We start from the raw sequence: 11,372 nt of genomic DNA on the forward strand, positions 1-11,372 counted from the left end.
GTCATCCCGGCTCTGATAGCTCGGGGCGGGGGGGGCTTAATGCAGAGGAAAAATAACCCAGCCTGGCCCAAAGGCTGGATGGCAGAGATGTCTGGGCATGGCATACTGGTCCCATTAAGCAGCGAGCACCATTTCCAGAGCGGAGTCAAGTACTGGTGACTGGTGGGGCTGTGTCTGACCCTGTGGTACCACAGTACAGTTGCTTGTTGGGGTTTTTTTTGGAATGACAGCTCAGATCTCAGGTCCGTAGTGATCCTTTTTAACCCTGAAAAACCTCAGGTGGGCAGTTTCCAACCTGCCCTCGACCGAAGCACCATAGGATGGGAAATAACACCCCCCCCGGGAATAACACCGTCCCTGCTACGCAAGGGTTACATCCATCGGGGAGGGGAGGAAGGAGGTTAAAACAACAAAAATACAGAGTTAAGCACCATAAAATCTACACTGGTCAGGTCATAAACACGAGGAGAAAACGAAAATAAAACCACCACCTGCCAGCCTGGCCCAGGGATGCTGCTGGGGCTCTCCGGACCTGGAAAGTTATCGCCAGCGAGCCCTGGAGGCATCAGGCCAAGCAACTCATCACACCAGTGGCTGGACAGTATGATTTGCCATCATTGCATTGGTAAATCCTTTTTGGTCCCTTTTAGCAGGAGTGTTGGGGGAACCCGGGGAGGGGGGAGGTAGGCTTGGCCCTGGGAAGGTGGGGGAGGCTTCAACTGTGCAATGTAGGGGCTTCTCCCTGCCTGTCCTGGGATCCATCCCGATCCCGGGCAGCGATTCCCCCTCGTTCCCATCCATCCCCCTCCCTCCCCGCGACTCCCAGCCTCTGCCGCTGGGGTTCTGCGTCGGTCGGCGGCTTCGAGGTAGATGTTCGTTCCCGCCCTGTCTCCGAGTGACCTGGTCGGTAAAAATCCCTCTCTCCCGGGCACGTGGGGTGTGCGTGCTCTGTCCCCACACCCAGGTCCCTTTTTTTTCCCACCCCCTTTTTTTCTTTTCTCCCCACCCCCCCAACCACCCCCCCCCCGTTTACTATGTGCTATGGACATCTCCCCCTCTCCTGACCCCTTGGCCGCATCCAGCCGGAGGAACACCATCATGCCCTTCTTTGCAGACACTTCCTTGACCCGCTCAGCATGGCCTCAAGGTGCAAAAGTCCAGCTCCTGCGGCTTCCTCCGAAAATTGCAACTCTCCCGGGGCAGCAGGCGCCCACTCGGGACCCAGCACTTCAGCGCCCGTCTCTTGAAACCCCGACCGCAGCTCTTGGAGCAAGGAGACCAAGGTCCAGCTTCCCAGGCTGGGCAGGGCTCCCCGCAGAGCCGGACGTCGGCCGGTCGCTGTGCGGCGTCGCACTCGGCAGCCGGTTGGCCGTAGGAGTCGCGACAAGCCACCGACCGCTTCTGCAAGCCATCGCCGCAGGTGACGGAGCAAGCCTCCCAGCCCCCCGCCGCCCACTTGTAGGAGGGACGTTTGTAGCTGGGTCTCCCCCCATCCAAGCGGTTGGACAGGCTGAGGACGCTGTTGTTGAGGTCCGGTGGGGTCTTGCCCTCCTTCTTGTAGGAGGACTTGTCCTCCTTGCTCTCCTTGGGGAGGTAGAAGGAGTAGCGTACCCGAGGAGGGGTCATCTTCCCCACGGAGAGCACCTCCAAAGTCAAGGGTTCCTGGATGGGTTTGAAGGCTTGGAGGCTCTCGACGGCGGTGCCGGTGCCGCTGTACCGCAGGACGCTGCCCTTCACCATCAGGTCCCTCTCCACGGCTGAGACGATGAAGTGGCCATTCAGCAGGTACTTGCCCTGCCCGTTCTTCAGCGCCAGGTAGTTGTCGTCGCTGATGAGCCCTTTGTAGCCCCGCTGCCTGATGTCGATGTTGGAGGCGCCCGCCGGGATGACCACCACGAAGTTGTAGCCATGCCTGGAAGAGAAGAGCAGGTCATCAGGCAAGGGGGACATCCTCTTGTGATGTGGCCTCAGCCCAAAGCTCTGCAGACCTGAGATCTTCCCACCCCTACAGTTATCTCCTCCTTCCCACAAAGATAATTCTGAATCTCCTCTCTATGCTGAGTTTCATCTAGGCTGAAGTCACCCGGATCTGAGGAGATGCTTCATCTCCACCGGCTCAACAACATGGATGTACCAGAGATAACTCCATCAGCAGAAGCTGACAGGACGTTGAATGTGTCCTGCTTCTCCTCCAGAGCTAGCCCAGTTCTCCACAGGGTGATGTACACCAGCACCAGGAGAGTTTGCTCAGGGTGGACTTAGCCCCCATCACCATCTCCACCACCTTCTTGCATCCACCCCAAAAAGCCGGGAGAGGGGAGAGTGCCCATGGTTACCTAACACTTACATGGGTTTGGTGAACAAGCCTGAGACCTTCTTGCAGCTCTTGTTGTCTCCACCACACACGCTGCACTTGTCGAATTTCTTTTTGGAGCCCAGCTTCCCATCGCAGCCAGCCTTGATGCATTTGCCCTGGACGCAGACGGAGGTGGAGTCTGGGGAGCAAGGGGTGCCATCCACAACCTGCACCGGGGTGAGCAAAACAAGCTGCTGCATTTCCCTGTGCCACCTCACAAACGCCCCAAAATCCACCCAACACCTCCTGCTGGGAGGCACCGTGTCACCCTTTGCTCATGCTCTGCTCTGCAGTTGGGATTTTCAGGGTCTCTGAGAAGAGACGGATGGGACTACATCCCTTCTCTGCTGCACCTGCATTATTTTCTGCCCTTTCCATTGCATCGGCACAAAGGGAATGGGCTGCATCAGGAAGACAAGCCCTTGGTCCCATGTCTGGCCACCTGCCCTGTCCTGCCTGCATGTTGCTTCCCCAACTCAGCAATATCATTCTACATTTCAGGATTATGGGCATGTCCTAGAGGCACTTTCAGAAACCTGGAGGAAGACCCTCCACAGACCAACTCTAGCCCTGAAATGAATAAGAAGACATGTCTGTCCTGATTCCTACCAGCCTGGTGGATTCTCCTCCTCCATAACCTCATCTAGCACCATCTGCCCACCAGATAAGCAAAAGGCGTTTATCTTGAGGCACGCTGGAGTCATCCTACAGCCCAGATGCTGACCCTGGAGGTCCCTCACCAACCTTGGGAGCCAGCACGTAGAAGTAGCCAGTGCCGTTAGCCCGGCAGATGAGCTTGCATTTATCCCGGGGCGAGACACCGGAGTACTTGGGGACCCAGGAGACGGAGGCAGTGAGCCGGTTGGTGCTGTGGCTGTAGCCGTTGAAAGCCTCACACTGCTCCTCACGGAAGCTCTTCCCCGGCACTGGAAGAAATGGGGATGTGCATGGGATTGGGGACCAGCCTGGACCTCCAGCACTGGATTTATGGGGTTGTTGTAGGCTGTGCACACCATAAGAAGCCGGGCTCCAGCCCCTTACCTGCAGCAGGGCAGGGGTCCAGGTTGCAGGAGCGGTACTTGACACGGACACCCTCGCAGTAGGAGCCCCCGTTGGCTGGCACGGGGTGGGTGCAGTCCCTCTTGGCCAGCTGGACCCCACCACCACACGTCCTCGAGCACGGCCCATAGGGCGCCCACTTGGCCCAACCACCATCCACCTGCAGGGATGCGGTGGGATGAGATGCTGCATCCCCTTTACTGCTGGCTCCATCCTGAGCTGGGGCTCCCCAGACTCCAATCCATCCCTTCACGAGCAAAATTCTCTGCCGGTTGCCCACCAAAACCTGCCCAGGGCTGGATGGAGCAGAGCAGCAACATCCCTCCCTGAGAAATAGGCAATACCCAAGGGAGCCCCATCTCTTGGTTTTGAGCATGGGACTCGAAACCAGGCTCGTGGGGCTCAAAACCAAGCTCATGGGGCTCAAAACCAAGCTCACGGGGCTTTGAGCAACCTGGTCTAGTGGAAGGTGTCCCTTTTTCCAGGTCCCTTGAAAAAAGATGATCTTTAAGGTCCCTTCCAACCCAACCATTCTATGATGATTCCCTTCACGCTGCTGTCCCCCCACCGGGTCCCCAGCACCAGGAGGTGGAGGGATCCCTCAGCAAAAAACTCAGGGTGACCCCACGGGACGTCTTTTGGGGTTTCACGGTGCAGGTACTCACCCTGTACTTACTGATGTTATGCCTCTCAACGCAGGCCCCCTTCAAGCAGAAGCGACCCTCGCCGCAGCTGGTGCCATCCGCCCAGGGGAAGTGTCGGGTCTGGCAGACGATCTGTCCCCGGGCTTTGCCCGTGCACCAGAGCTTGGCGCAGTACTGCATGTAGGGGCAGGGCTTGGAGCCCACCCCGAAGGCCAGCTCGCACTGCTGGTTCAGGCTGTAGCTCGTCCCTGGCAGGTCTTCAGGCAGCGGGATGGGTTTGGCAGGCTGGTCCAGCAAGCAGTCTCCTGCGGGAACGGGGAGGGAAGGGGTCTACCGGGTCCTCGGGGGGGTTGTATGGACCAGTGTGGGGAGGGATGGCTGCTGACAATTTTGCCAAAGTTATCCCAGCCACATGCACACCAGGACTGGTGTTACCCCAGGGATGCCCTTGAGGTCATCCCAGACCCAAGTGACTCCATCTCTTGGTGATGCTGGGTAGAGCATCACCACCTGTGGACACCCCACCACTAAGGAAGCTCATCTGGTGCAGAAACACCTCCAAAATCCCTATTTCCCTCTAATTTGGTTTGCAGACTGGGGAGAAGAGTTGCTCTATCAGCCTCTCCCAGTGATGGTCCTAGGGATGGATCCTGCTCCCATGAGGCAGGAGCACAGGTAAGAAGGCGAGGGGCACAGGAGGGCTCACCGTGGCCGCTGTCGAGGAAGTCAGTGATGATGGCAGCACTGCAGGCTGACCAGGGGTTGGCGCGGTCAATCTGGATGAGGGTGGGGGACATCATGTGGTTGGTCTTCAGCCGACCGAAGACCTCCTCGCAGGCCTTCACATTGTCATGGGGCATGTTGAAGACATGGCCTGGGGGGGGGTAGGAAGAGGGGGGCAGCATGAATAACCCCACCTGGGGGTTCTTGCAAGGGGGGAAACTGAGGCACGGAGCGGAGCAGACCCTTGCAAGGATTGAAATGGCTGTGGAGAGCCCAGGAGGCAGCAGGGGAAGGATGGTGCTCACGTAGATGTCGGGAACTTGCTGTCCCAAAGTACACGGGAAAGGAAGGACAAAGAAAATTGCAGAGAGCCTTCATCGCTTGCCCCCCCCTTTCCCTCCTGCTGAGGAACACAAGCGTCTCTGGTGGTAGGTGTGCCCTCCGCCTGTTATTTTGGGATTCCTAAATCCTGGAAACCCACAACAGCAACGCCTTTCACTTTCTCGGCAGCTCTTTCCCACCCAGCTCGGGGCAGGGGGGTGTCTCATGGAGTTTCTCCATCACCAGATGCTGGCTATTGTCTGATCTTCCGGAGGCTGATACCAGGGTTATTTTGAACCTTGCCAGCTCATGGCATCCCTCCTGAGAGGCTGGGGGAGGGAGGGGGGGGAGGGCCTTACCCAGCTCGTGGGCGGTGGTGAAAGCCGAGGGCAGCCCGTCGTCCTCGATGACGGAGCAGCTGCGCTTGGGGTCGCACATGGTGCCCACATCCGCCATCCCCAGCGTGTCGCAGGTGGTGGCACCGCACAGGTCCTGTGAGGCAGGGAGGCAAGGGGTTAGTCCTGGGGTCAGCAAGGGGTTCCCCATCCCCGGTACCCCATGGGGAGCTGATCCCAGGCTGCTGGGGGGGGAGGAAGCCCAAAGGGATGGTGACCACACCAGGAAACCTCACCCCGACCCAGACCGGGCTGCAATGATGTGTTTGCATGGCACTGGGGATGTTTTTTGTGTGTAGCATCCTCCCGTGCCTCCAACGACAGTTTTTCCCACCCCAACGGCTCCTCCAGCCAGGGTGGAGGAAGATTTCGGCTCGGAGGAGTCAGCCTGGCTCCGGTTCCTCAAGGAATGGGCAGGAAGGCACCTGGCCTTGGTCTCACAGCTGACCCACTTCTCAACAACCTCATTTCTCAACACCTTCCCAGGAACAAGAAGCCCCTGGACCAGGTCCAGAGGTTCCTGAGGCTGAGGGAAATGCTCCTGTCTCTCCAAGACACTTGGCAGCCGTCCCTCGAGGAGCAGCCAAGCCCAGCTGATGGAAGGAGGAACCACCCCCAACTTGAGGATGGCCGGACCCCACATAGATGTCACCAGGACAGAGGATGGAAAAGATCCTGTCGTAGGTGGATCTGCCCTTCTTTGGGACCCAAAGTCCCTCATGAAAATAAAAAGTCCCTGTTTGAAGATGGAGAGCCACCACAGCCTTGTCCTTGGATGCTCCCTTCCCCTCCTGGGATCTCTCGGTGGCTTGTGAAGGCTGGAGCATCATCCCCATCCTCCCAGCTGGGCTGGGAGCTGCCGGAGAGGCCGTGCAGGGGCCAGGGAGCAGCTTTCCACATGAAAAGAAAACGTAAGGGACTCGCCGGGCGCTCCCATGCTATAAATAAGCGTGATTCATGCTCCGCGCTCGCCCGGCCAAAGCCTTCGGGTTGCTCGAAATCTTGCAGGAGCGGCTCTGCCAACATTTCCAGCGAGGTTTCCAAGCTGAAGGCATTCCCGCGCAGGCAGGTTGAGCCGTGGGTAAATAACAGACCCGACGACTTCGGAGAGCCCCAGCCAGGGCTGAGATGGCTTTAACAGGAGCCCTGTGGCTACGAAGTCTGGAGGCACAGACGAGACCGTGATCCCTGGAGAGGCAAGGCAGGAAAATGCCTGGGTCTGGGCCGGCTGGTGGAAAAGCCCATCTTGTACAACCGGGTTCATCTTTCCACTCTTCAACAGTTTTCCTTGTCATCTGGGACCCTGTCACATCCCTGATCCCACTGTGCATCGATGCTGGCAGGGACATCAGGTGGCAACCCCCCATCCCTGGCGGCAGGGCCACCATGGGTGAGCATAAGGTGACCAAATGGGGCTGGCAAGCCCCAAGCACAAGGTCCCCTGCCCCAAAATGCCACCAGGAGCCAGTGCCATCCCCACACCGAGCTAACCCAGGGATGCAGCTTGCCCAAAGCACCCCCCCCCCCGCCCCAGCCCATGCTCTCTCCTGTGGCAGTCCCAGCACTGGGGGGTTTGAGGGGTGAAAATGGGGGGGGGACGACCACCACCCAGCATCACGGGGAAGAGGCGGCCGCCGGCTGCTCTTTGAAGAGCTGCCGTTTCCTCGCTGGCGCGGCGAGCCCTTGGCTCCCGGCCCAACACCTGCACTGACACACTGACCCACTTCTTCCTCCCAACCTCCTAACGGGGTTTTCCTTAAATCCCACCCCCCAGCCACAGTGCTATGGACAGCCCGTTTTCCAAGGCCGGGCAGCATCTCTGGGCTCTAATGAGGGGTCCTACTCCCCCCCAAAACATCTCCTCCAGCTTTGCCCGGGGTTCAACCTGCCCAGGAGGGGAGGCAATGCAAGCAGTGGTGCAGGGATGGAGCTACGGAAGGAAGGAGGGAGAAAGGCAAGAGTTTTAAGGTGGGAAAGTGGCATGCAAAGGGCCAGATCTGCCTCTGCACGGTATCCTCACCATCATCGATATCCTCCACTGCCAGCCCAAATATGGGGAGAATGCCCAGCATTCCTCACACCACACCAAGGGGTGCTCCATGCACCATCAGGGGTCTCCTGCCCTTCATCCGTGGTTGCTTCTCCATCCCCTTGTGAACTTCTCCAGATGTTCTGCAGGTCACCTCGGGAGGATCCTTGTGGCTAGTGCATCAGTTCACCTCCTCAGAGGTCATAGGCACTCTCCCAACCATGGAGGCTCCCCGCGTGTGTCCAAAGCAACCCCAAAAAACTGAGCCTTGAGCTACAGAGTGTGGGGTTCCAAATTCCTCTGCAGGATCTCCTGCACGCTGGGCTGCAGCCGGACATTCCTTGGTGTGACATCCCTTTGGTTGTACAGCAGGCCAAAGATGTTCAGCAGACCTTTGCTGGTGGGACGGCAAGGTTCAGGATGGGTGAGAGCCCTTTGCTGTGGTGTGTGGGGATATTTCCACGAGGTAGGAACGTGGCTGAAGGCTGGATGCTCTGCAGGACCCTCCAACAAGAGCTCGGGAAGGAAGGTGAAGGTCCCACAGCTGCAGTTGGTGGTGGATCCGCACCCACCGGCTGACCAGGACCAAGATCCCAAAAGGCAAATCCACAACCTCGGGAGGGGACAGCCCCCTTCATCAGCAACTCGTTGAGACAACTGGAAACTGCCTATCACCCGGGCTTGAGATGAAATTTAAGTTGGGGGCTTATGCAAGAGCTTTTTGGCAGGGAGATAAGCTCCAGGGTGTCAGGGGACCACAGATGGATGCACTCAAGGAAGGCAGATGTCTCCTCGATCGTGTGTGCCTTTGCACCGCGCTTGCTTGGGGATTTCAGGAATGGATGGTTTAGCAATGTGTAAAAAATGCAGCCCGGCTGCGATCCGCAGCTTTTGAATGGCTGGGACCGAATCCCCGAATCCATCCCAGCACGCGGCTCCGGTGACCTCACCGGGTTTCCACCAGAGATGGAGCTGGCTGGGTCCTCACAGGGGTGTCAGCAACCAGGACCTGCTCCAGCAGCCTGGGGTTCAGCCCTGCCTCTGCTCCGGTAGGATTTTCAGCCGGACAGAGGATGCGGGGGACAGGGAGAAGGGGTGGGACAAGGTCTCGCTCATCCTGCACAGCATCGTTCCTGCTCCCGGCCATCCTCAGCCCGCGCTGACCCCAGGCGAGGAGTGGCTGAACTGAGCTGGATGCCGTATCCTTCCCACCCACCAGTGCTTGACCTGGAAAGATGTTTTGGGAATGGTCTCCCTGCTGTTGAGGGGAGTTCCCGACCCATTCCCTAATCCAAAGGCATCTGGGAAGGGATGGGGGAAGGAGGAAACACAAATAGGTAAAAAGTGAACATCCCCTTCGAGCTGGTCTCATCCTTCTCCCCTCCCATTAGAGTGATCCCAAAAATTTAGGGGTGCAGGGTGTCAACGCAGAGACAGGACCACGGGGAAGAGGAGGAGCATTTGGAGCGGTGTCACCACTTCGGTGTCACCCAATTTATCGGGGTGTGGGGATGAAGAGCTCATCCTGGCGCAGCAACCACCCCACGTAGCCAAAGGCGAGCAGAAGGCAGCCCCTCTCCCACCCCAGGGATGCAGCCAGCTCCCGGCAGCCGTGGGGGAGGCTCTGGCCTCCCCCCACACAAGATCTGCAAGCCCTGGCTGTGTCTCTCCTGCTTTTCTTCCAGCGCTGAACCGCGTCCACGCAGAGCAGCCAGCGCGGGGAGGAGAGCTTCAGGTTCTCAGGAGGACCATGAGTCAGAGGAAGCGGGGAGAGGTGGTGTTTTTTCTTGGCAGGTGGCACTGTGAGCTGTTCCCAGCCGGGGAGGGGGGAGCGGGGCCACACTCCTCCTCTTCTGGGCTGGAATCCCCGCATTTTGGGGTGACGACCAGCTGCCGAGGCTCTTGCCAGCAGGCAGGGGGAAGGAGAAGTAGGTTTCTGCCCATGGAGACAACCTGCACACCTCCTGGCCTCGCTCAACCCCTGGCAGGGATTTCTCTGGGCCACTGGCCAAAACCCGCCCAGAGGCCAGCAAGGGCTGGCTCAAGAGGGCTTGCTCTACACCTCTGCTCCCCCCGCCCCGGCATCCGAGGGTGGAGGGTCCCTTGGGAAAGGGGGATCAGGCACTAATCTCCTCCAGCGTGCACCAGAGGTGGGGTGCAGGCGGCAGGAAACCTCAACACGGCGCAGGGCTCCTGGAAATTGAGGACAGCCCCTCCGGGTCACCCCCCCCCCCCCCCCCCCCCCCACACACACACACTCCTGCAACCCACCTGCTTGGTGAAGAGGATGGCGGTGTCCCAGTACTCGGGGTGCTTGTCGCTGACCTTGTTCCACTTCTTCTGCCAGGCGCAGAAGTTGCGGAGAGTGAGGGCGGCGTTGCCGGTGACCTTGGGCCCCTTGTCATCCTGCCCGATGAGGAGGAACTTGACGACGGAGATCTGGATGGGGTTACGGATGCTGGGGTGCTTGTAGAGGCGGGCGGCGGTGGCCATCAGGGTGAGCAGGTAGTGCTGGAGGTCGTCCCCGTGGAACTTCACCATCGACTCGTCGGCCACCACCAAGGTCTCCACGTAACGGGGGACCGAGGCGAAACGCTTGGCCCGACCCCCTTTCCCCCCCCCGCGCCCCCGGTACTTGTCCAAAGCCTGCAGCACCCCGGGGGTGAGCCCGGAGCCCACGGCGCAGCGGGATGCTCCGGCCCCGACGGGGCGGCCGGGGCTGCGGCGCTGGAGGCGGTGGGCTCCGCCGGCCGCCCCCCCCGCCAGCGGGCTGATGATATACTCGGCTCCACGGTAGCCGAAAGCCCCCCGGAGCCCCCCGCAAAGGCTGAGGGCGGCGAAAGATTCCCGGTCGGCGTTGACATCCCCCGAATAAAAGCAGTGGCGGAGGCCGGGGAGGGGGGGGGGCGGCCCCGGGCGCGCCCCCCAGGTGATGGGCGGCGAAGGCGGGCGCGATGAAGTGGGCGTCGGGGGTGAGATGGAGGTAGAAATCCTCCCCGAAAGCCGAGAGCTGGAAAACCACGGCTTGCCCTCCCCGGGGGGATTCGACGGGACCCCGCCTGAAGTAAGACCGCCCGTTGATGTCGGGGTCCAGGCGGAGGGGGGTGACCAGCTCGGTGTCCGCCGGGGGCCCCCCCGAGGGCAGGCTCAGCCCCGGGGCGCCCAGCAGCAGCAGCGGCAGCAGCGACAGCATCCTCCCGGCGGGCTCACGCCGGCGACATCGGGGGTTTTGGGGAGGGGGAGCAAGGGGGGGGACACAAAGCAAGACCCGGCCCCCCCCTTCCTCCCACCCTCCCTCCTTCTTTCCTCCTCCTCCTCCTCTTCCCAAAACTCGGCGGAGGCTGGAGGGGAGCGGAGCGGCCGTGCGAGCCGCCTGCCCCGCCGCTACCTGCCTTGTGGGGGCCCATCGGGTTTATATACGGCGGGATCGGGTCGGGGAGGTGTTGCGGGGGGGGGGGGGGGAACGGGGCGAGGCTTGGCCCCGCCGCAGCCACTCCGGTGCGGGGGGCCGGGAACGGAGCGGGGCCGGCGGAGGAACGGGGCCGGGAGAACCGCGCTCCGCCCGGGGCTGCCGCCGCCGCCTCCCCGGGGCGGTGCTGGTGGGGGGGTGGGGGGGGAAACGATCCGGGGGGGGGTGGTGGGATGAGTGGGGGGACACCCTCTGTACTTGTGTTCTTGCAGCGGAGGCACCGTCTTTACTTCTGTTCCCCGCAGCCCCCCCTCGGGAACCCCGCACGCCCCCAGGGATGCTCCGCTTTGCCGGGCTCCCTCCGGTCCTGCTCTAAGCGATGAAGCTCCAGGGGGTTTAAATCCATAAAAATGGGGGTGCTGAGGTGGGGGTCGGG

At 60.5% G+C, this 11,372-nt stretch overlaps 1 protein-coding gene across 1 annotated transcript; it reads right to left on the minus strand.

Annotated features, from left to right (window-relative positions):
* Window positions 1-1,131: 1,131 nt before the first annotated feature.
* On the minus strand, window positions 1,132-10,720 carry ADAMTS15 (ADAM metallopeptidase with thrombospondin type 1 motif 15). Its single transcript, XM_074162269.1, is given in 9 exon segments — window positions 1,132-1,912; window positions 2,348-2,523; window positions 3,101-3,282; window positions 3,398-3,575; window positions 4,081-4,364; window positions 4,766-4,933; window positions 5,463-5,595; window positions 9,799-10,422; window positions 10,424-10,720. Coding segments are annotated over 9 exon segments (2,823 nt in total).
* Window positions 10,721-11,372: the final 652 nt, after the last annotated feature.

This window comes from Numenius arquata, chromosome 22 (assembly GCF_964106895.1).
Source record: "Numenius arquata chromosome 22, bNumArq3.hap1.1, whole genome shotgun sequence".
Classification (NCBI taxonomy): Eukaryota; Metazoa; Chordata; class Aves; order Charadriiformes; family Scolopacidae; genus Numenius; species Numenius arquata.